The sequence below is a fragment of the Manis pentadactyla genome, chromosome 5 (assembly GCF_030020395.1).
Source record: "Manis pentadactyla isolate mManPen7 chromosome 5, mManPen7.hap1, whole genome shotgun sequence".
Classification (NCBI taxonomy): Eukaryota; Metazoa; Chordata; class Mammalia; order Pholidota; family Manidae; genus Manis; species Manis pentadactyla.
The window spans coordinates 82,490,110-82,516,384 of record NC_080023.1 but is presented as its reverse complement, the minus strand read 5'-3'; the positions used below and the strand labels follow the sequence as shown (position 1 = coordinate 82,516,384).

The following is a 26,275-nucleotide window of genomic DNA, read 5'->3' as shown; positions in this document are numbered from 1 at the left end:
GGCATTAAATTCATCAAGCCACTCCCTTCTGGCCTGTAAGGTTTCTGATGAGAAGTCTGTTGTTATTCTGGTCGGCTTTCCTTTGTATGTGATCTTATTTCTGCCTCTGGCTGCTTTTAACAGTCTGTCCTTATCCTTGATCTTTCCCATTTTAATTACTATGTGTTTTGGTATTGTCTTCCTTGGGTCCCTTGTGTAGGGGAATCTGTGGATCTCCATGGCTTGAGAGACTATCTCCTTCCCCAGATTGGGAAAGTTTACAGCAACTACCTCCTCAAAGACACTTTCTATCCCTTTCTCTCTCTCTTCTTCTTCTGGTGTCCCTATAATGTGAATAGTGTTCTGCTTGGATGGTCACACAGTTCTCTCAATTTTCTTTCATTTTTAGAGATCCTTTTTTCTCTCTGTGCCTCAGCTTCTTTGTATTCCTCTTCTCTAGTTTCTGTTTCCTTTATTTTCTCCTCCCCTCGTATCCAACCTGCTTTTAATACCCTCCATCATGTTCTTTCACGATTGGATCTCTGACTTGAATTCATTCCTCAGTTCTTGGATGTCTTTCTGTACCTCCATTAGGATGTTGATTATTTTTATTTTGAACTCCCTTTTAGGAAGAGTCATGAGGTCCATATCATTTACATCTTTCTCGGGAGTTTTATTAACAGTTTTACTCTGGACAAGGTTCCTTTGGCGTTTCATATTTGTATATGGTGCCCTCTAGTGTCCAGAAGCTCCATTCTGGAGCTACTGAGCCCCTGAAGCAATATCAGGGGTCGCAGGGGAGCGGTACTGGGGGTAGGAAAGAGCTGTTCCCTGCCTCCTGGCTCCTGTGCCTGTCTCCACTGCCTGAGCCAGTGGGCCAGGCACACAGGTATAGGTTTTTGTCTCAGAGCAGCCAGATATGGATCCCTGCTTTCCACAAGCAGCCGGAATCACAGTCTCCCCAGGAACTCTGCCTGTATTAACTTTCCAACCCAGTAGTCATGCAAGTCTCATGAAAGCACCGTGAAATGTAGGTTTGTGCTTCCAGCGCAGATCTCTGGAGCTAGGTATTCAGCAGTCCCAAGCCTTCCATTCCCTCCCTGCTCTGTTTCTCTTCCTCCCACCAGTGAGCTGGGGTGGGGGAGGGGCTCAGGTCCCATGGAGCCACAGCTCTGGTACTTACCACATTTGCTGAGGTCTGCTCTTTTCTCCAGGTGTGTACAGTCTGACGCGTCCTCTTTCCTGTTGCTCTCTCAGGATTAGTTCCGCCAATTAAATTTTCTAATTGTATCCAGTTTTAGGTGGGAGCCTCTGTCTCTCCTCTCATGCCACCATCTTTTTATGGATAGATTTTATGCCTCTGCTTGTGGTTTTATGATAGATACTCTTCAATCTTTTTATTGAATTATGGTTTAATTTTTTAATTGAAGAACTGGCCCATCTACTGAGATACTGATAAGTCTGCCAGTTTTGAGTGGGAAACAGAGCAAGAGAAACTTCTATAGCAAATCCAGTCTGCCTTGCAAGCTACTATTTCATTTGGGCCTTATGATTCAACAAATTTGAGTATTTACTTATCTCTAAGATTTTGGTGCACTTGTATGCTCTTTTCTGCAGGTAACTGTTTTCTTTATGAAAAACAGCTCTGCCTTTCTACTGGGCCTTGAGATAATGCCTAATCATTGGATGTGTGATGACTCTAATACATCAAGTATAAGATTGCCATCATGAATTGGGTGTTTCCTAATCAGCTAGCCATAAGGTTTGGAGTGTACATTGGTAATATATAATGAAGTGAAAATGACATATGAAAGACTGGACTCAGGCACATGCAGAAGGTAACTTGCATGTGCTCAGGCTCCTCTGACATACTGATTTCTTCTGTAATAACATAAATCAATATGAATAATGTTTCAAATTTTTAATCCCTTTAAAAGATAATTGGCTCTCTAAAGTATAACTAATAATAATTTGTAAGGGGTTTAAGACATATATAATAACATGAAGGGATAAAGAAAATTAGAGTATACTGATGTAACATTTTTATACTATGTATGTAGTTGCATATTATTATTATTTGAAGGTGGGTTATGTTGTTAAAGATGTCTAGGGCAGCCACTGGAAAGAAATCAAAGGGGAATAGCTAATAAGACAGTGGTGGAGATAAAATAGAATCATTAAAACATTCAACTAATCCAAAGAAGGCAGGAAAGAAAAAAAAGTACTGGAGGGCAGATGGTACAAGTGGAGACTACCAAAAAAAATTCATATATCCATAATACATCAACATATCAATAATTATTTTAAATGCAAAAGGTCTAAACTCTTCAATTAAAATGCAGAGATTGTCATACAGGATAAAAGGAAGAAACAAGTATGCTATCTTTAAGAAACACACTTTGAATATATGGATACAATAGGTTAAAAGTAAAAGAATGGAAAACAGTATGCCATTCAAGCACCAATAGAAAATGTTGTGGTGAGTATATCAAAGTGGATAGGAGAACAAGGAACATTAGCAGAGAAAAAGATGGTGGTTATTTCATAATAAAAAAGAAAAGAGGTCATCAAGAAGACATAGTAATTCTAAATGTATGTACATGTATAAACAGAGATTCCAAATACATGAAGCAAAAACTGACAGAATAGAGTGGACAAATAGAGAAATTATATCTAGAGATTTTACCACTTTCATCTCAATAACTGATAGAACAAGGGGACAAAATACCAGCGAGTTTATAAAAGACTTAACAACACTATTGACCATCTTGACAGGCATTTGTAGAACACATCACCTAAAAGCAATAGAATACATATATTTTGAAGGGCAGATAGGAAATTCACCAAGATAAACCATTTTATGGGCAACAAAACAAGTTTCAATATACTAAAAAATATTGAAATCATAGAAAGTATGTTTTTTGATCATAACAGATTGAACCAAAAACCAATCACATAAAGATATCTGGAAAATAATCAAATATTTGGAAATTATGCAATGCATTTTAAATAAACCTTGGGTGAGAGAAGATATCTTGAGCAAATTAGAAAATATTTTAATCTGAATGAAAGTGAAAACACACTTATAAGTATTTGTGGGATGGAGCTAATGTAATACTTAGTGGGTAATATATAGAATTAATGTTCATATTAGAAAAGAAGAAATGTATAAACTCAATGATGAAATCAGCATCCATCTTTAGGTAATAGAAAAAAGAAAAGCAAGTTAAACCCTAAACAAGAAGAGGAAATAGCAATGAGTAGACATATGTAAAAAAATCCTGTAACATGTAATCTCCACAATGAAATAAGGAACTTCTAAGTTTCAAAATATCTATTATAAAAAACAAGAATTTATTAACATCTCAGAAAAGTTTAATTCCTTTTTTTTCTCCTTATTGGCTGTGTGACCTAGGGCAAGTTGTTCAAACTATTTAATGCTTAGGTTTCTCATTTATAAAATAAGGGATAATAAATTTTTAGAACATGATTGAGAAGTAAATTAGATGAATATATGCAAAGATCATAGCACTCTAGAATTAAAATTTAGAAGACTTAATTCAGCCTCAATAAAGTTAAAAAGCTAAGACAAATAAAATGTTTTTAATAACAGGAATCTTGAGGTACTGAATTATTTGCACAGGGCTCTGAAAATACAATTTACTAAGAAAATACTTTCAGTCTAGGTAATTGGATGAATCCTCTAGTTAAGGACAGTTAGAAAAAAATTTGCTTGAATAAATTGAAGTGTTAACAACACAGTAAAAATTTACCAAGCAAGATATGATAGGGAGAGAAAAGAAAACCAAAGTAGGTAAGCCTTAGGTGGGCAGCATGATAACCTCCCAGAGACTCTTATGTCCTAATCCCTGGAACATATGAATGTGTTACCTTACATGGTAAAAGACTTCACATATATATTTAAGTATCTTGAGATGGGGAGATAATTCTGGATTATCTGGGCAGCTCCATATAATTATAAGAGTCCTTATTAGAGGAATGTAGGAGAGTCAGAATTAAGGTAATGTAATGATGGAAGCAGAAGCTAGATTAATGCAGGGCCATGAGCCAAGGAATGTAGGCAACCTCTAAAAACTGGAAAGGAAAGGAGCCATTTTCCCCTAGTATCTCTAGAAGGAATGCAGCCCTGCCAACATGTTGATTTTAGGACTTTTGACCATTTCAGAATTGTAAAATAACATGTGTGTATATTTTAGCCAGAAGTTTGTCATAATTTGTTTGAGCAGCAATAGGAAATTCATGTAAATTTTGGTACCTCCAAGTAGGGTGCTGCTCTAACCAATATCTAAAAATGTAGAAGTTGGCTTAGGATTTCAGTGGTAGGTAGAGGCTAGAAGAATTTTGAGAAACATGACAGAAAAAGCTTAGATTGCTTTGAACAGAATGTTAGTAGAAATATGAATATTAAAGGATCTTCTGACTAGGGCTCAGAAGGAAGTAAGGAACATGGTAGAAAAAAACCTGTATCTTCTAAGAGAATACCTAAGTCATAAACAGACTATTGGTAGATGTGGACATTGAAGACACTGCTGGTGAGATATCAGAAGAAAATGTCGAATATGTTATTGGAAACTATAAGTAAGGGAATTCTTACCATATAGTGACAGGAAGCATAGCTGTATTGCATCCTACACAATTTTGTGGAAAGTAGAATTTGTAAGGGATGTCCTTGGATATTTGGATGAAGAGACTTAAAAACACTCAGGTTTCTTCTTGCTGCTTACAGTAAAAAATGAGAGAAAGAAGGTAAATTGAGAGAAGAACTATTAAGCCAAAGGAACCAGAATTTGATGACAATATTCAGCCTTGAATATCTAGATTGCAAAAGATATGTAATTAGGAGCTTCACCATCAGGAAAGTGTGTTTTGTAGAGAACAGTCTTTTGCTAGTGCCCTGGAAGGGTCCAAGTATTTGGTCACAGAAAGAGCTTTTTGGAGAGAGAAGGTATGTGACTCATAGATCCCTTCAGCTGTAGCAGCACAAGCCAAAAATAAATATGGAATAATCTGGGAAAAACCTGTGGGGGAGCCTCTTGTATAGAGTGAATCCCTGTGTTAGACATGGAAGACCCACAAGGTTCTTGAGAATTCTATATCAGCAGCAGGAATGCCAGGTTGGACTAAAAGAGACAGTGTAGAACTGAAAGAAGGCTGTGGACACTAGAATTCTGTAGGTAGAAACAGGTGATAAAACTACTGTGCTGGAAGCACATGCTACCCTGCATGAAAAAAGAAGCTTGATCACAAGGGCAGAGCCTCAGCCCTCTGAGGGTGAAACTGTGCCACAGAGAGTTATTCTCAGGGCTTGAGACATTATGGAGTTTGCCTGACAGGATTTTCAAACTGCTTAGGAAGGTTGACTTCTTTTTATCTTCTGTTTTCTCCCTTTTTGTGGGAATGTCTATGGTGTTCTATGATTGTCCCAAATATTATTTTGGAAACTTATAACTTGTTTTCTAGTTTCACAGTTCCACAGGTGGGAGGAATTTTGTTTCAGATGGAACACAGCTAGAGTCTCATGCATATCTGATTTATGTGCTTTAGATGATGCAGTTTGGGGCTTTTGAGCTGATGAGATTTACAGTAGATTTCACACTCTGAGTTGCTGCTGTATAGGTAGAGACTTTGGATATGTTGGGATGGGGTAAAAGCATTTTGAATGTGGGATGGATGTGACTCTTTGGGGACCAGAGGGCTGACTGTGGTGGAAGCAGTGAAGCAGTAATGTATCCCCAAAGATGCAAATCCTACTCCCCAGAAGTATGTTACCTAACATGACTTTACAGAAGAGTGTCAGAGTCAGAGAAGGCCATGCGACAGCAGAAGCAGAGAGAAAGAAGACAGTGCGATGATGGGAGCAGAGATCAGAGTGATGAAGGGCCTGAAGCCAAGGGACGGGTCAGTCTTCAGAGGCCGGAAAAGGCAAAGAAACACAAACTTGCTAACATGCAGTTTTTGGTAGTCATTGTATTAATTGCTTGATGATTACATTAATTAAACCTCAAATTCTCTTAAAGTCCAACTGAATAATCTTAAAGACTCAGCTGCAAAATGACCTCCTAATAATAAAGGACAGCCTCTTTACTCTTTTTCTTTTTGTTCTTATTTTTGGTTTATACTTGTGTTAAACTACTGATTTGCAGAATATGAATCAACCCTTGCTTGTGTGTGCTACATATATATGTGGGGAAGAATGTGGCAACATTTAGTTATATTTGTCTTTGAGAACTCAAGCAAAGGAAGAAATGATTCTTTGATTTAATTTTATGGGACATGTAGACTTGAAAACTTGCAGTGGGACCAGCAATGCATGGCATCAACTGTATTCACAGCATGGACGAGTGTTATTAAATAAAAGATTCCAGTGGAAAGCTATGTTCATAGAAAATGGTTGAAAATTACAGTATGCTTTCTGATTTTAAACTGAATTTGAAGTAAAAAATGAAAAATATGAATATATTCAAATTGCAATGTATTTGTGTATTTTAAGCATGGATAATGAAGAAATGAGTAATGGATACAACTGTTGATTATATACTGAGGTAAGACTTTTGATGGGGGAAGAGATGATCATATGAGCTATTGAAATAAGATATAAATTTAATGCCAGTAAAGATCATACCATTATGATTTCATGTGGTATTTTTAAGTATATCTTAGTATCTTGAGTGGTATGAATTCATCACATCCAAGCCAAAATGCTATGCTTTTAATGTTGAGGATATTTTCTCAGAATTTTTAGAGACAATCAAAATGCAGTACAAATAGCTTGAGAGTGACAGTTGGACATTTTCCCAGCTCAGTGTCTTTTTTAGGCTTTGGAGAAAGAAACTGATGATGTATTATTTAGCTAATGTATAAACCACATCCAAATGGTGCAACAGAGCATGAAGAAATAGTTTCCAGGACTGAAAACAAGAGTGAGTTAGAAATACACTTACTGTTGTTTTCCTAGTTGAAACATCCAACCTTCCAGGTTTTGGTTGTAAAATGTTGGAATTTATCATCTATTTGAGTGCTGAAAGTAGTCTTCAGTGAGCTATTGCTCCATAATTTCTGGACCATTTGTGTTCAATATGAATATCTAGACTTACCTGGCAACTATTAAGCACTTGGTGAAATTTACAATGATCTGTTATTTTGAATTTAAAATTTCTAATTTAATAGACTCTATCATGAGAAATCAATTGCAGATATTACCTAAGTTATGAATTAAGCTATCCACCACTGAGTTGCATCCAGCTATTGGTGAGATACTACAAACAATATTATCCTTCTCATTGAAATAAAACATATTTTATTGCTAATTGCAGAAGTATTATGGTTATTTTTTGGTATCAGGAAAATCAAGAAATATGTTTTTAAGAAATTATCTAAACTTGATGATCTTCATGCACACTGATTACACACTGAGTATGAAGGTGCCAAACTTTAAGGAACACTACTATTACAGCTATCAACAAGGACTCACCTTCATCTTGACTATTAAATGCCTCAGTGCTCTTAGATGATCACAAGTATTCTCAATTTAAGGAATCAGAATTTCCTTACCATCTTCTTCACTCTCCACATCTATATGAAATTCATATTGACATTCCACCACAGAGTTAGGGAAGTTCTTATGCTGGTACTTTCATTACTTGATGATTTGATCTACATACAGCCTTATCTGCTCACAGAGTCTATAAATGTGTTAAACTGAGGCTACTTTCACACTTCATTTGCTGATTGTCACCAACATATCCCCCATATACTTCTTAGAGGAGTATAGAAAATTCAAATTTATTGTGCTCAACTGTGAGTATAACAGGAAGTTAGAACGTCTGTCTTATAACAATGAGAACTATGAAGACAAAATCAGTCTCTTCATGATATCAGGCATTGTCTTTGATGTGATCTAGTAGTCTGATCACTGCACAGTAATCTAGCTAAAGTAAATATGAATAATTGGACTCCTTTCCTATACAGCATTTTAAGGATTACTTCAGATTTAGGCAATTCTAGTTTCAGAACTACCAGTGTGTGTAAAGATTGAATCTCTTCTAATCACTTGTAAATTTTAACACTTTAATTTCATCATTATGATACTACAGTTGGGCATGTACCAAATCTCTTTTTGACTTTGATTTTGTGAGATATAGAGGTCTATGCAGGAATTTATGTAAGAAGGTATACTCTTAATATATTTATACTTAGACTAAGATAGACTAAGAGCAGAGTGTGGAATCTGGTGGCCCATGGACTGAATTTAATCCACAAGCACGTTATGGCCAATTCATAGTTATAAGAAGTTAAAATATTTGTCAACACTTATAACTTGTAGGACTTCATATACAAGTCCAGATTTTTAGCTTTTCCTAAATATGGAAACAAAAAACAAAAACCCAACCTAATAGCCATCAAATGGAGCTGATTAAATGCTGCCCCTGGAGGTGAGGGTCAATGATCTCTAGTACACCATTTTCCATTCAACTCTTATTTTCCTGCTTGGTGCCAGTAGGCATTTGAATTCTGCATCCTTGTGAGTGTAATATCAATTAATCTTATACGGATCCTTTAACTTCACTTAAGATTTATAACCTTTAACATTATTTCATTTGGATGTGTCCAAACAATGATCTCTGTATTAATCGTTAAGTGTTATTATTTCTTTTTCCTTTAAGATGAGGAATTGGCATTTTCAAAGAGCAGGAAGAATACACTCAAGTAACTTCATAGAAATTCATGTTGCATTACAGTAATGAATGTTAATGAACTCTGAACATTTACATGGCACTAATTTACCAAAGTAGGCATTGTAAATCTTGACTGCTGCTACATAATTCACTGTATAGGATATAGTAATTACAGAGAAACTATAATAATAAGCTGTTTGTCTGTATTTCCTTTTAGTGAATAATGCTGGATCACAAAACTTTTATGTAATTCTTGATCATTGTGATGAGGCTTTTCAGTTTTGCCATAATTCCACTTAATTACTCTAGCTCAGAACTTGGCAGTGTAACTCTAGATTTGCTATATTAGATTTTAGACTCAGCTGACTTACTAATACTAGTGTTGACAGGAATTATTATTTCAGCAGATGTATTAAGGAACCTAAGTAACTTTTCATCAGCTTTACTTAATTTCATGTTAGAATAGTTGAAACTACATAAAATAGCCCTGTGCTTCAGAGTAACAATATATAGTCAAACCTAGCACCTTAGATTTGAATTCTGCCTCTTCTGATATACCTGTCTGAATTTACATGGAAAAGCTGCTTTTGTTTTCTATTTCTGTTACTGAGCATATGGTAAGCCAACTAGAATGTGATTTATCCTACAAAGCACTTCCTGTCACTTACTGAACTTTTTCATTTCAGTGATGTATAAACCAAGTGCTATATCTGGGACCCAGTGCCATTTGTGCTATTATTGATACAAAGTTACTTTTCAAATATTTTTTATTCACTTAGAGTTTTATTTACCATGTTTATTTGATTTAGTTTGGTTTAAATTTAATTAGCTCTTTAAAAAAAATATCATAGATTGTGTTTGTTTCCTGAGACCAGAAACAAAGAATGCATTATGCTTTCTAAATGAACCAAAATTTATGTTGCAATTATGAAAATGAACAGAGCAGACATATGTTCTTTTCCATACTCTCAAGTCAAAGTTATATACTGCTGCATCCAATCATTCATTATGCTTGAGTTACTTAAACAGTTAGTGATATCTAGGACATACTTATTAAATATATTTAATTTTAAATGTAAAGTCTATTTTATTAAGAAGATAGTGCCAAGTATAATCACATAGCAGAAATTTTGTTGATATCATCATATTGGAAATATTTTAAGTTGCAAACTTCAATTTTAAGTTGCTTATAAATTTGTTTCTCCTCATTATAAGATGATGAATAGAAAAAGGATGCCAAATATCATCTTGATTTTAGGAATTAGAATATATACATTTTAATTAGCTCTAGAAAATGGACTAGTCATCAGTTTTACCAAAATATTCAATCTAGATATTAGCTGAAGAATATAGTAAATGATCTAAAAATTGTTAGGATAAAGAATAAAGATTATAATGATTCACAAATTCATGCAAGCCATTAAAGAAGAGTTGTGATATTAATAATATAATACTAAAGTTAATATGATACTGAGAATCACATAAACATTACATAATATTCCTGGCCCTTTTCTTATTTCTCAACTTAATTTCCCCAGAAATCATATTTAGTTTCTTTGCTTTAGGTACATATTGATCATTTCCAAATACGTAGATTAGTTCCAATGTGTGTTTACATCCTGAACTCTCCATGGAGCTCTAGTCTACCATTAATTACTGTCTATATGACATCTCCACCTTGATGTTTTACAGGAACTACAAAACTAACATTTCAACATTGAACTGGTCTTTCTTCCAACACTGCTCTAGCTTCTATTTTCTCTGACAATTGCTTACATGTCATTAGCCAGGTCTGTGTGTCACGTGACCATTCTGATCTGGCAGCTGACTATGGAAAGGGAGGTTGGAAATTGGGATTGTGCTAGCAACCAATAATACCTGTCTCAGCTACTTACCAACCAAGTTGCTCGTGGAAAAATTTAATTTGTTTGTGTCACAGTTTATTTATCTTTGAATTGAAGTAGTGTAGTAGGTGCTTAGTATATGTTGGCTGTTTCTGTCATTGCTACATAGCCAATTACCCTAAAACATAGTGCTTTAAAAAAAACAATGCTTTGTTATTTTTCATAATTGCTAAAATAGTGGCAGATAAGGTTTGATTGCTAAAGAAGACTCAGAACCAAAAACAGCAATGCTTAAACTATGGTTTATTTGCAGAAAAAGAATACAAATAGCAACATCTTTAAAGTAAGGATGTTCTTTGTAGTTAAAGGCTACAAGGGTTCCAGAGAGGCCAGGCATGAGTTCTAATTATCTTTCTTCTCTGAGGCCATACCAGTACATGCTTTCTGTCTTGGATCAGGAACCAGTGACACATACATGAATATCTCAGAATCCAGGGGCACAAAATGAAGTCTTGCCTGGGTTTCTTACAGTCTGTTGGTCACATAGGCATATTCTGTTACATAACTAGCTCCAGCAGTAGTGCCCTCTGGGAGTTTCATCAAGGCCTTGTGCAAATCAAAAATCTTACTGTTATCAATGAATAATGGTAACAAGTTGATACAAACCACTCTGAAACTCATGGGAGCCATAATTGCAAAGCAAAGCTGTTATCAGTAGTTTTCATATCTTGACCAGGGATCACTGCCTTTTAGATAGTTTAGTAAAACAGCTCACACCAGTTTCAGGCCTGCTGGAATTAACTTTCACAGTACAATCATTTTCTGGATTTGCTGGACTCAGTTGTATTGTTTTTCTGATCTATATGGCCCCAGCTGGGGTCACTCATCTGGCTGTGTTCCAGAATATCCGAGATACTTTCATTCATTGTGTGACACCTCCACTGGATTGGCTGTAATGATGGAAGCTGGCTGGGCTTCATTTTCCTTCCTTAAGTAGTTGGACTTGCTAGAGGCTTGGGGATCAAGATTTTGTTTTTGCCTTTTTTCTTTTGAGTTTTTCTACCACATGACTTGCTTTTGTTTTATACATCAGAACGAGCACTCAATAATACATCAACACCCATTACAATCCACTTCTCAGTTTTCAATTCTTGGACTCTAACATATCTCGCAGTTTAATTTAAGATGTAAATCATTACAATTAGAGCCTACAGCAGGAACATGGCATCTTTAAACAATCAACCCATGAAACACAGGTCCATTCATCTCAGGATGAGACTTGTGTCCAGACTATGGTTCCAGGAGTTGTGTTTCTTTTTCCATTGGTTTTAACTGTCTTTTGAAGGCCAAAGTCCCTCTGTGGTGACAGGCAACACATGTTCAATTATTATCTGTGCTTTTTTTTTTATTACATTTTTTTCCATTTCAGCTCTTATGAAAAATATTTCCCACAACTAAGTATATTCACTTATCTCATTATTTCACCTAGTCTTTCCCTTATGATCCCTAGTAATAACCACAACTGTTGAAAATATCAGGAAAGTAATCCCAGTTAGTCCACTGCTTTTCTGTACTATGCCTGCCTGTCCAGGGAGAAGATAGACACAACATATCTGTAAAGTTCAAGAAAATAGATTAAAATTGTGTATTTGAAGTTATGCTGTCTATATTTCTATATCTGATAAATATTTTGTAGGTTTATATTAATACAGAATTATGTAGAAGTTTCTTCTCTTCTGAACATACTATAAGTTCATAGATAAAAACAATTTTACATGCCTTAACCAAAGTGCATTTTTTCTCCCAGCCAACAGATAATGGCATAGATTTGTTCATTTGAGACAAGATAATATACACATTTGCATAAATTTTTAGAATCTAACCTGTTTATAGGAAAAGGTGCTTCTGAATAAGAATTTCTCCTAAAGAAATAATTTCAAATTATTACTGTTTTTCAATAAAAAATGTGGGCTTTAAGATATTTTACTATAATTACAAATGACTAAATTCTTTTATTTAGAATTGAACCAGGGACCATAGGTGTAGTCAGAGTAGGGTGAGGGCCTCTGGAAAAGGCAAGGCAGAATAATTACAGTCAGACCAATTTAACTACATGCAAGGAAACCCCCTACCAAAACTCTGTGTTAAACATTAAGCTCTAGAGTCATTCTTCAGTAAGAGCAGTTAATATTCCCCAGATAAAGAAGAGTAGCACATATTTTTATTATGCTAATCATTTGTAATCATGTGTAAGATTCACTTTAGCATGCTAAAAGGCCCAGGCCTATGTGCTATCTTTCCTCCTTCAGATCTGATGAGGTGATTTGCAAACTGGGCAACTAACTTAGCATGCAGACCCAGCTGTAAACAACATAGTAAAAGGCAAGAAGGATTCTACCTTAAAGATAAGATGGCATTTTAAGACCCGGGAAGTTAGAAGTAAGATTCTTAACTTACTCTTTAACAAACAGACAATAATTCAGCCCACCTTGGGGGCTGGGCAAGCGTCCTTGTTTGATATGCTCACAGACCAAGATGCCAATATCCCAGGGAGAAATCAGAGCAGTAAATTTCTTGTGTTAAGTTAATTTTTAATATTCAGGGACCACTTAACAGGTCCACACCCCTAAGCCTTTTATCTGGTTCCCCAAAATCCTCAACTGCCTATAAAACCTCTAGACAACGTACCACCATGGGCTCTCTTGTCCCTTCCTGGCATTATCCAGGAGTTCTGTCCTCTCACTGTATCTCTCAATAAAAGCCTCTCCCTGGCTCTCCTACCTTGGGTGTTAGCTAAGTTCATTCTTCAACTCTGCAAACAAGAACCCCGGCATCAGAATCACATTATTTCCCTGAGGAATATATCTCCAAATTCATTATATGGTCAGTGAAAATGTAAGATTCAATGCGTGCATTCATCCATTTGTCTACAAGTATTTACTGAGCGCCAACTAGGCTGCAAGCACTCTTCTGAATCCTAAAGACACAGCAGTAGGCAAAACAAAACACTGCCCTCTTGGAGCTTACAACAGTAACAGCAAATTGTATTTTGAATAGTAAAAAACAATAAGGTTAAAAAATAGGGAAGGGGACAATGAGTTGGTGGATGGGCAATGAAATTTTAGATTAGGAGGACTGGAAATGACCATTGAGAAGGCGACATTGAGTAGTGGCCTGAGTGAAATGAAGGAGTGAGCCCTGGAGCTGCCTGGGAGAACATACCAGAGAGAAATGCAAGTATAATGGTCCTGAGGTGGATATATGCCTTATGTTTTTGAGAAGCAGAATGAATGAAGGGAGGAGAGTAGTAGATAAGGTTAGAGTGCTAATAGTGTGTCTGGAGGTGAAATTTGTATCATATTAAGGATGCTGGTTTTTGCTTGAAGTGAGATTGGAAGCCATTGGATGGGTTCAAGGAGGAGAGCGGTGTAATCTGACTCAGAATCTTCTTAACTGGTGCCATCATTAGCTGCTGTGTTGGAAACAGACTGAAGGCAAACAAAGGTGGATGCAGGGGGCAGTTAGGGAGATTTCACAGTAATCCAGGTAACAGAGGATGGCTTGGATCAGAGTGGTATTTGCGGAGGTAAAGAAATAGTTGAATTTGGACATATGATGATTGAGGTGACAGGATTTGCTGATAGATTTTCATTATATATCTAAGCTATAAGCCAAATGTTTAATTAATAATTCAAGAATAATTATTTCAACTGGAGAAAAATAGGGGGGAGAATATGTATGAAGCAGAAGATTTGTATCCAACCTTTTTATATCATGAGAAGTACTTTATCAATGTAATTAAAATATCTGATCATGAAAAAGTGGCACTTCTTGGTATATATTTACATTGTATCACTAAGATAATGAAAACTGAATCCCAGTATTTACTTCATTTTTATCTATTGTAAAATGTCTAGTTAAAAGTTTAATGTCTTATATCTTCTAACATTTGTAGTTAAAATATATCCTGAAGCTTATTGATTGTTGGAAATAAAGCATATTGATTAGTGGAAATTTGAAAAGACAGTAATTAATTTTTTTAAAAGAGCTGATTGTATACTTTTAAAGGGAAGAAATACAGAAGCCAGTTTTAGTCATTCTATATTTAATATGTGAAGAGCCAGATAATTTTTCCTAAGTTCTATCAGTAGAGGGCAGCAATGTTTCAAATAGTTTTTTTGCAGGTTCCTGGAAATCTTTGCTAAGGAAAACTTTTTTTTTGTTGCTCTTAAGAGGTTTGTTCTGGCTTGCCTTTTAATGAAGTACTTTGGTGTTATCATATAGGAATTCACTTAAAAGCCCCGTAGCTTTGGTTCAGATATTTAGTCAACTGTTCCCTTAGGTTCTATAGATGCTTTCTTAATGAGATCATGTGTTTTTTCTTTCTGTAATTTAGGGAGTACCAGGGCCTGGAAAATATGACATTACAAGTCAGTTTCAGAAGATTGAAAGTATGATACCAAATGTAAATGTTGCATCACCTGCTTTTCTTTCTCAATCACAGGTAATGTTCTACAGTTATTTTCTTATAGAATATAAGAGATATAATGTGAAGTTAGCAACCAGTGGTGTTTAGGTAGATTGTAAGAAGAAAAGTGATATTTAAACAAATTGGAAACAGACATGGCCTAGGAAAATCACATTACCCAAAAAAGGTGGGTAAAATGAAATAAGATTACAGTATCAGCAATAATACGCAAAGTGAATATTTGAATTGAAAACATCTATTAAACACTTTGCATTAAGCAAATTTGCATATGTGAGAGTTCAGTTTAGTTTATAGGAGATTTTAGTCTGAGTTTTTAAATACACTTTGCTAATGAATGTGTGGAGTGTTAATGTGTAATGTTTGAGGACATGCATATCTTTTGGAGCAAATACTGAAGGCTTTCTGTGGATCCTGGCAATAGGTTGTATCTACATCTGCTGCTGGGGCCTTTATTAGTGATGCAAGAGTCGATTTCACAGTAATCATTTCACATTCTCCAAGGTATATACTTGGAGGACTTGAAGGTATCTAAGATATTTCAAAGGCAGTAACATTATAATACTTGCTAACTTTTATAACGTGGCAGTGTTCAGATCAAAATAGTTATGATATTTAGCCAAGTGTAGTAGTAGATATAGTTCTGATTATCATATTTAACTTGGGAAGGTTATTAACCTTTAGATGACTACAGGTGACTATTTTGGTTTTATTGAACTTAAAAGACACCTCTTTGGAGACAAGTAGATTGAAGACATATTTGGATATATACTTTCTAACATGGCTTTTTAATGGGTTAGATATGGTAAGGGACTAGGAAGAATCAAGAATGAATACCATGTTTCTGCTTTGAGCAACTTGATGGTACTTAGGTACCAAACCAAACTGATGTGTGGGAATAGGATATTGTGTGTGTGTGCCTTTTATTTTTTTAAAATATCATTTTATAACTAGAACTCTCAGTTTTTATGTTATTTCTGCTCACCTAAAATAGTCTTAATTCTACATCACTTGCCACCAATTATAATATTTTAAATATATTTTCAGAAATAGAAAAGAATATATCAATTTTGTTTAAGGGGATGATACAGAAAAGAATAATGATTCTTTTATTTAAGGGGATGATGCAGAAAAGAATAATGATTCTTCCGTAAAAGATATGGAAAAATTCAAACCAACAGAACTGCCTGCTAGGGGCAGTGTTAGTATTTAGTTTTATATCTGCATATAATTATACAATATATTAATGACTATGATAGAAAAAAAAATAATGCAATTAACAAAGTGGACTTAGAACACATAATTTTTGGTTTATAGGACTAAAGACATTATATTTCTGGGATACTTATTTCAATTATTGATATAAGAAGTTGTCTGTTATTTTATCCAAATGTATTGCAAACAAATTCTGAATTATTTTTAGCAGGTTGGTTTGTTGTAATGATATGGATGAAGCAATCATGGAACTGTTTTAGATGTATTACAGGGTTGAGCATAGAAGTTAATATTAAGAGCCAGAGTTCTCACTGTGGGAGAAGTAATATATAAACATGAATTAGGGGAAGTTAGAAAGGATCTCATGTGACAGATCTGAATTTGAGGTTTTGATGTGAACTCATGATTTCTAATCTATATATAGTTATAGAGTGTATCTATTGAGGTATCTGTCTATGTGTATGTGTATGTGTGTATATAGGTGTATGTATATATATATATACATATATATGTATATATATATACACACACACACACACACACACATATATATATATATATATATATCTTAACTCTGCTGTTGAATGATCCAGGAATTAGGGATTGAGCAGAATAGGCAGAAATGAACCTGCAACACACTGTTGTGTCAGAAAGTGGAAAGGTCTAAAGAAAAGATGATAGCTTATCTTAGAGACATATGAACCAACTTGAAGGGCCTCCTACTGATAAAAAACACAGTGATTAACTATAAATCATTAAAACTGGTATTCATGAGTCCATATTGATGATAAATAGATAAATAAGTAGATAGATTAATGAAACAAATAATTGGGGATGAAGGGATGGTCCTTGTTTGTATTAGAATGCTTAGTGCTTATTGATAAATGTAGAGGGAGTATTGGATTTGATCAAAATTAAAATCACTAGTGAGGTCGAGAGGACATCATGTGGCTCCAGATATGATACACTGGGAAAGCCACACCACCACCTTTTTGGTATTCTGTCTGGAAATGTATAACCTGGATATAATTATGAAAGCATCAGAAAAGCGCCAACTAACAAAGATTCTATCATATAAAAGTGGTGGAAGTATTGCTATATTTTTCCAAAGTTACAAAACTCAAAGGAAGGCTGTGGAAAAGTTCCTACATTTAAGGAAGCTGAAAGGAATATCTGACCCTATACCAGATTATGTCCTGGAGGAAAAAAATGCAACACAGGCAGTTAGATCAACTGACAGATTTAGAATATGAATGGTGGATTAGATAAAAGTATTATATCATTGATACATTTTCTGAAGTATAACTATGCTATGGATTTGTAACAAAATATCCCTATTCTTAGTAAATACACACCAAACTATTTAGGGGTAAAGAGCTATGACATATTCACTTTCTATTAAATGGTTCTATATATATACATATATATACATGCATGTGTGTGTGTGTGTATGTGTAGAGAAAGAGACACAGAAAGGAAGGAATAGACATACAGAGATAAAGAGACAGAAACATGGAGAATGGGCAAAAGAAAAAAGCAAATAGTGAGAATTAATTCCAAATAAAAAATTAAAAAATATGATTATGCAACACTATATTTCATAATAGTCCATAGTTATACATATAGATACACATATTTAATAAGTTAAATATTATACATTTGTAATAACTAAATGTGTTATAAATGTATAAGTTTCATCAAACTGGATTTATATACCACTTGAACTTAAGTTTTTTTTCCTTAGGGTAGTTAATGATATTTGTTGACTTAATTGAATGTTGAGAAACTGTTAATTTGTGTAGTTTCATTATATAAAAGAAGTCATGTTAGATCATAGAGTATTTTTATTGAATTATATTGACATGCAATATGATAGTAGTTTCACATGTACAACATTATGATTTGATATTTGTATACATAGCTAAATGATCACCATGTTAGGTCTTGTTACCATCTATCACCATACAAAGTTATTACCATGTTAGGTCTTGTTACCATCTATCACAATACAAAGTTATTACCATGTTATTGACTATATTCCCTGTGCTGTACATTACATTCCTGTGACTTATTTATTTCATAACTGGAATTTTGTACCTCTTAATCCTCTTTACTTATTTCACCTATATTCCCACAGCCTCTCTTCTTACACCACTAGTTTATTCTCTGTATCTGAGTCTGTGTCTGTTTTGTTTTGCTAATTTGTTTTTTTAGATTCTACATATAAGTAAAATCATACTGTATTTTTCTTTCCCTGACTGACTTACTTCACTCAGCATAGTACTCTCTAGGTATATTCATGTTGTTGTAAATGGCTAGATTTCATTCTTTTTTTGACTAATATTCCATTGTGTATATATGTATGTATGTATATGTGTATGTGTATATATGTATATGTCACAATTTCTTTATTAATCTATTGATGGATACTTAGGTTGCTTCCATATCTTGGCTATTGTAAACAATGCTGCAGTGATGATGGGGTGTATATATCTTTTTGAATTAATATTTTAGTTTTCTTTGAATAAATACCCAGAAATGACATTGCCTAATCATATGATAGTTCCATTTTTAATTTTTTGAGGAACCACTGTTTTCCATAGTAGTTGTACCAATTTACATTCCCCCCATCAGTGCTTGAGGGTTCCCTTTTCTCAACATCTTTGTTTTATCTCCACCAATACTTGTTATTTATTGTCTTTTTGATAATAGCCCTTCTGACACGTATGAGGTGATAATAACATTCCAAATCTTTACATTTTTACTTCTCCCTACAACTTTTATATATTTAAAGACACATTTTACCTCTTTTTATTTTATGTATCCTTTAACTAATGAATTTTAAGTTAGTTTTACTATTTTCATCTTTTCCCTCATATTGCTTTATAAGTGCTGATTCATTACTTTTATTATTTATATACCTTTAACAGTGAGATTTTTTTAATTTCATATATTTTCTTATTATTAATTAGTGCCTTTTCTTTTTAGGTTTGAGAAGTCCCTTTAATATTTCCTTTGTAAGGCTGGGTTAACAGTCATGAACTCCTTTAGCTTTTGCTTATCTGCGAAACTCTTAATCTCTTAATTCTGAATGATAACCTTGTTGGGTAGAGAATTCTAGGTTGGCAGTCTGTCCTTCCAGTACTTTGTATATATTCAGGCCACTCCCTTCTGGCTTGTAAAGTTTCTGCTAAAAAAAATCTGCCATATGTGGTTTCCTTGTACATAATATGTTGCTTTTCTCTTGCTGCTTTTAAGATACTCTATTTTTCCTTAACTTTTACCATTTTAATTATAATGTGTGTGGTATATTTCTCCTTGGGTTCATCTTATTTGGGCTTTTGAATCTGGATGTCTGTTTCCTTCTCCAGATTAGGGAAGCTTTCAGCCATTATCTCTTCAAATACTTTTTCTGGCCATTTCTCTCTTTTTTTCTTTCTGGGGCCCCAATAATATGAGTATTATCCTACTTGATATTGTCCCAGAGGCTGTGTAAGGTATCCTCACTTCTTTTAATCCTTTTTTCATTTTGCTGCTCTGCCTGGGTGTTTTCCATTGCTTTGTCTTCCAGCTCACTGAGTCATGCTTCTATTTCATCCATTCTGCTGTTGAATTCCTTTAGTATATTTTTAAAGTTCAGTTATAACTTCTTTTTGGTATTATCTTATATTTTCTATTTCTTGTTTAAGTTCTCACTGTATTCATACATTCTTGTCCTGAGATTGGTGAGCATTTTTATAACTATTACTTTGAACCCTTTATCAGGTAGGTTGCTTATTTCTATTTCATGAAGGTCTTTTTCTGGGGATTTGCCTTGTTCTTTAGTTTAGGACATATTCCTCCCTTTCCTCATTTTTCCTGTCTCTCTGAGTTTGTCTATATGTGTTAGATAAAATGGCTGTGTCCCTCAGTCTTGAAGAAGTTGTCTTCTGTGGGAGCTGTTCCATGTGGCCCAGAAATGAAATGTCCCCTGGCCACAAGGCAGGCACTCCATGCTTGTCTCTCATGTGGACTGCAGGTGCTGCTGGCTGTGGGAGGGCCATGGCTTCTGTGTAAGGAGAGAGGGGCTCAGTGTGCTTAGTCCTCCCTGTTGTGGCTGGCTCCACCACTGCCTGCATAGGGTGGGGCTTGGGGCACTCACCTGTACCAGTTATGGCTCGGTCTCTGTCTGGATCAGGCAGAATTCAGGGAGCTTGCTTGGTGCTGTTGTGGCCTGGGTGCTGCACAGTGTGGGAGGGCATGGGATGCTAGTCCAGCCTGGTTATAGGGTGGGGTGGACAGAGCATGCACCGTGGTACTATAGCAAGCTGGAGGGATGGGGTCGAAAGGGTGCCGGTCCTGTCACCGGTAAGTTAGTATGAGATTGTAAAAATGGCATCTACCAGCACTTCTGAGCCTCAATAAAGTCCCTCAAACTTCTTGCCTCTCCAGCAGCTCTTGTAAAATTAATAAGTGGGTCTCCTTGCCTATCGTCTAGGCACGTTTCAATCTGTTGCTTTTGCACTGGATCTCAGAGTGAGTGATTTACACATGAGCCCTTTAGGAATGAGATATCTAGTCCCTATAGTCATATAATTTTCCTGATCATAATCCCTGTTGATTTTAAACACCAGACATTTTGGCGGCTCATCTTTCTGGTCCCAGCCCCTAGGGTTGAGGTGCCTGATGTGGGCATAATCCCTTCACTGCTGGAGGAAGAGTTACGTATTTTTGAAATCCCTCTGATTGTGGGTCACAGGTGAGGCCCTATCTCTGCCTTTTCTACCCTTCTTGATGAGGTCTCCTTTGTCTTTTGTTGTGGAGGTGCTGTTCATCTAGTTCTCCAGTCCTTTTCAGAGGAAAATTTTTCCATATGTTGCTGAATATTTATTGTGTTTGTGGGAGGCAGTATATTCAGGGTTTTCCTACACCACCATCTTTAACCCCCCTCCTAGATTATATAGCTTTTAAAATTTACTATCTTGTAGAATATTTTAAATGTGAAGATTGTCCTTACACTATCATCTAGAATCTCATATTGAGATGACTTCCTCTGAAAAGTCTATCTGGCTTAGTAAAGTACATAATGCATTACCGTATTAATATTTAGATGATTTTACTAAAAGCTGTATATTTTATAGGTTTTGATAGGTATAAGATCTTAATTCATTTATATTTTCTTCACTCCATTAAGAAATAAATTTCTCCAGATGTTGTAATACTAAGAAGGCAGCTTTTAACTCATGAAGTATCTAAATGTACTATAACTCCTCATTGGCATATTTTCCCATTCTTCACTAGAGATTTGTACCTATAAAATCAATCACCCCGGCTCCTGGCACATATAATGAATCTCGAACTGCTTTCAAGTCCTTGAAGAAAACACTAGGACTGAAAAATGCTCCATTTGGTCAAAGTGCTGCTCGATTCAAGCAGGATGCCAAGACTGAAGAAATGCCAGGTTAGCAATTAATCTATGTATTTCTATTCTTTAGCTTTATGTAACTTCATATTCCCTACAAGATGGGTACACCAAAAAATATAATTTTTTTTGGCTCTATGGTTGGTGTTGTCATTTTAAATCAACATTTTTTTAAGCATTAAATACACTAAACTCAGATAAAAAAGTGCATGATTTTAGTAAGATTTCAATTTAACATGCACATTTCTTAATTGTAACTTTCTGTTGTTTTCCTTTATTCAATAAATTTCCTAATTTTCTCTTGGTAGATGAACACATATTGTATATCAACTATGTGGTCATTGCCAGTAATATAACTTAAGATACTCAGTTTGTTAAAATTTTATTTTGGGTATGTCCAATCACATATTCTAGTATTCTCAGTGGCTATTCTAGCACATAGAGCTAAGAACGTAGCACAAAAATACTTCATATAATAGTTATCTGTTGCTGCATAATGAACGGTAGCTTAAAAAAAATAGGCTTTCCTTTATATTTCATTATGTTGTGGGATGGCTGGAAGGCAGAACTCAGATGGGACTGTAATTCAGAATGCATGCATAGTCTCAACATTATTGCTGCAGAGTAATCTTTTAACATGGTAGCTCAGGGCTCCATAAGACCTGGCAAGATGCATGCAAGATTTCTTAAGACCTAACATTAGAAGTCCCAGGACATCACTTCTGCCACATTCTATTAGTCAATCAAGTAACAGGCAGCACATGTACAGAAGGCTGAGAAATTTCATCTCTCAATGACAGGGGTAGCCAAGAATCTTTGGCCTTCTTTAATCTATCACAGACTACTTTCTGGCCACAAAATATCCTACATGCCTTCCGATGGTTTTCAAATTCTCATGCAATTATGGTGTAATCGTGAAGCCCACGATCTTGTTATACAAGTCAAGTGTAAGTGCAGGTAAGGATTCTTGGATATGGTACTTCAGATCAGCTCTGGAGTATAACTTCTTTGTATCAGAAGAGCTGTGTCCTGAAGATACAAATGACCTAGCCCACATATCCAACACATGATGGTGGGAGGAGAGAGAGGATAATCATACTACACATTCCTGTTTAAAAAAGAGGGAAAAGTACAGGCCTTTTGTAGTCATAGGCCTATCGCAATTCTGAAATCCAACCAGGCACATTTTACCATTTCCTTGATTAGGGCCCCATTGAGCTCCCTAGGAATGATTTTCCATGGTCCTTTGTTCTTCTTTTTGGGCTTTTCATTCCAATCTTTGAGTTATCCTTTTTTCTATAAGAAATAGGCTGTGTTTGCAGCTAGAACATTCTTAGCTTCCTTCCTGCCCATAGAAGATTGGAGGTCTTTGTGCTGTTGTTTTTTTCCTTCCAAATTGGTACAATTCCTTATAAAAACTTTGTAGGTTTCTTATTGTATTAATTTATAATCAAACACACTGGATGTACTGCTCTCACATGTACTTCTTAGAGAAACCGTTGCCAACTCTGGGTTTCAATACTTTTAGACTCCTAGAAACACTGTTGTTTTAGCTGAGGATCTATGATACATGGCTCTAACATTTTAGAGGCACTTTTCTTTAACTGAGAGATTCTGTGAGGTACCACCTTAAATTTTTCTGAAGTTTTAACAGAGGGCCTTACACCCAAACTCTGAAGTTGGTCTTTGCCCTCAGGCCATTTCTTGCTTTGAGAGCTTTTTGCCCTATGGAGAGACTGGTGATGAAAAGCATTTTTACTTTCAAACCCAGAAAATATTGATTCATTTTTACTTCCTATAAATTCTGCTTGAAAACAAGTTTTAGCTCATCACTTTCTGTTCTTCTCACGTAGAGGTAAAAACAACTAGTTGGCACTTTTGACATGCAGCCTGGAAATTTCCTTATTTGTTTATAATTTCATATAAATAAATGATAATTTATTAGGTATTTTCTTCATTGTCCCAAGCATTAATTTCACAAAAATTCTACCATTACATAATACAAATTATCTTTTCTCCAACCTCCAATAACATTTTCATTACTCTCCTTTAAGCTATCACCTACTATCTCAAGGCCCTTTATCAAAGTATTGAGTTGTAGCTTCTGGCCCATAGCCTGATCCCAAACTATTACTATAGGGTTTGGTATGGTAATTTGTTTTGCTAATATTATACTGGTGCAAAATATTTTACTTCTCATGCCATTAAGATGTTGAATCTTATCTTCCCCTTTAATCAGTTGGTAGCTTTCTTGACCAGTAGTATGCAGTGGAAATGATAGTCTAGCACTTCTCAGGCAAAGTCATATGCTTTACAGCATACTTCTGAGCCTGCAGAACAATTAGTCTTAGAGGCCTGAGCCTCTATATAGAAGTCTGACCATTATTAGGTTGCCATTCTGGAGAGGTCATTGTGTAGGTGCTGGGTACTCTCCCAACTGAGCCTAGCTTGGCAGTGTTTACCATGAATCTGAAATCCAAATAATTTCTAAATGTCAATTTATTGAGTGACCTAACTGCCTTAGGGTTGGGTCTTATTTTCAATTTAGTGGTCCATTGAATTAGGATAAAGTATTACAAATTCCTCAAAGGTTAGTTAATTTGTAAAGGATGAAGTTCAATTATGATGATCTCTAATATAGAATCTCAGTCTTACATACATTAAGACTTAGTGAGAATGACCTTTATGGAACTTTGCCTTTTTTTTCATGTAGTGTTAGGGTGCAGTAATGAACTCACCCACGAGTCAGTCATAGACCAGATTTGACCACCTACTATATGGCTCAGAGCTGTTGCATGTTACCATTAGAAGGCACCCCTAAACTGTCTATCCTGGGCATGGAAAGGCTGGAAAGTGAATATAGAAAACCTCTAATGTGAGTGAATTATATGATCAGGATGGACTTTTAAATCAGAAGTTTAACAAAATAGTACCTGAGATGTACACACCCTGAGGTCCCTGTATTTAAGTACTTGCACTCACCTGTAGTGTGCTACGTGGTCCTCTTATGTGTGAAGAGACAGATCTGAGACACTTGTCTTTTAAATACCTTAAATGGTGGCCCAAATAGTTTTAATTACACTACCTGTTCACCTTGTTCCTAAACATTACCAGTAGATGTCTTCTTTTACTTAGCATGTAAAAGCTCATTGTTACATTTAGTTTTTCTTTTTATTGCTGAGTAGTATTCCACTGTTTAGGTATAGTGTGGTTTGTTTATCTGTTCACCAGCTGGTAAACATTGGGTTGTTTTAATTTCTCTTGGCAAAAATACCTATGAGTAGAATTTCTGGGTCATATGGTAAGTGTATGTTTAACTTTATAAGAATTTGATTAATTGTCTTTCAAAATGGCCTACCATTGGCTTATGAATTCCTACAAGTAATAAATGAGAATTCTTTCTAATTATTTAATTTATAGTTGTTTCACCTAAAAGAATTAAAAACATGTTTATTTTTACATATGATATTCTTCATGGTTTTAGGTCCTGGGTTTTATAATATCTCAAATAATACCATAATTGACAACTTCAGCAATACCTGCTTGAACAAACAAAAGAAAAGGGCATTTGGTTCTTCTGTCCCTCGAACTTTGTTCCTGGTCCAGAAAGAAGCTTTTACTACTCCTGGGCCTGCTGATTATCAGGTAATATGTGAATATCAAAATAATATACTTTATATCTAATATCAAGACTTCAGGTTTAAAAAAAATTAAATGTGATACATATACGTCATTATTATAAGCATACTATCATTATTGACATTATTTATAACTTATGGCATATGAAAAAAATTTAATTTCATGCACAGCTATGTTTATAATTAATTTTTTTAAATGAATCTTTTTCTTTATTTCTTTATTTCTTTAAGGATCTCATGTATTTCTTTAAATGCTTATCTTCATTTTAAGATTGTTCTATTTCTGAGAGTAAATTTAGGTCTTCTCCATAGTTTTTGTGTAGAAACCTTAAAAACCTTTATTAGACTTTTCCTTGGTATTTGATTTATAATTCTATTGTAAATGGTACCTATTAAATATTTTTATGGTTTGGCTTTCTGTTATTGGCATAAAGATATATAAGTCTTTTATTAAAGATTTGCTTTATCAATGATCCATACTTCTTACTAAATTAAATGATTAATTCTGTTAACTTAAAAAATTTTCCTCAAGCACAATTTCTTTGTGAATGACAGTTTCTTTGTTCTCCAATAGTTTCATCTTTCATATATATATTTTTGTCTCACTGAACTTCTGCATCCCAAAACAAAACTCAAGACTATTCTTAGGAATTAAAAAAATATCCCAAAAGGTAAAATTCACAGACTGTGGCTTCCAATAAAAAAAAATACTAGGTATGCAAAGAGGCAGGAAAATACCACCCAGAATGGGGAAAAAAACAAGCAGTAGAAGGAGACCCCAAAATTACATAGATGATAGAATTAGTCAATAAGGATATTAAATAGTTATTATAATTGTATTCCACATGTTCAAGAAGGTAGAAGAAACTTTGATCATATTAAGTGGAGAAATAGCACAAATAAAAAGACACAGATTGAAGGTCTAGAAATGGTAAGTATAACACTTGAAAAAAAGCACATTATCATTAACAGCAAGTTAAACAGTTCAGAAGAAAAGATTAGTGAACCTGAAGACA

The 26,275-nt window shown here is 34.8% G+C and overlaps 1 protein-coding gene across 6 annotated transcripts in view; it reads left to right on the top strand.

Annotated features, from left to right (window-relative positions):
• STPG2 (sperm tail PG-rich repeat containing 2) overlaps positions 1-26,275 on the top strand; it is a 339,428-nt gene that overhangs the window by 92,124 nt on the left and 221,029 nt on the right. For all 6 annotated transcript variants that reach the window (XR_008997803.1, XM_057502462.1, XM_057502463.1 and 3 more), the window contains 3 exons: positions 14,916-15,023; positions 21,501-21,660; positions 25,106-25,266. Coding sequence is in view for 5 of the 6 variants with exons in the window: in XM_057502462.1 (XP_057358445.1) it covers positions 14,916-15,023; positions 21,501-21,660; positions 25,106-25,266 (429 nt within the window). In the remaining variant the exon portion in view is untranslated. The remainder of the gene's footprint in view (positions 1-14,915; positions 15,024-21,500; positions 21,661-25,105; positions 25,267-26,275) is intronic.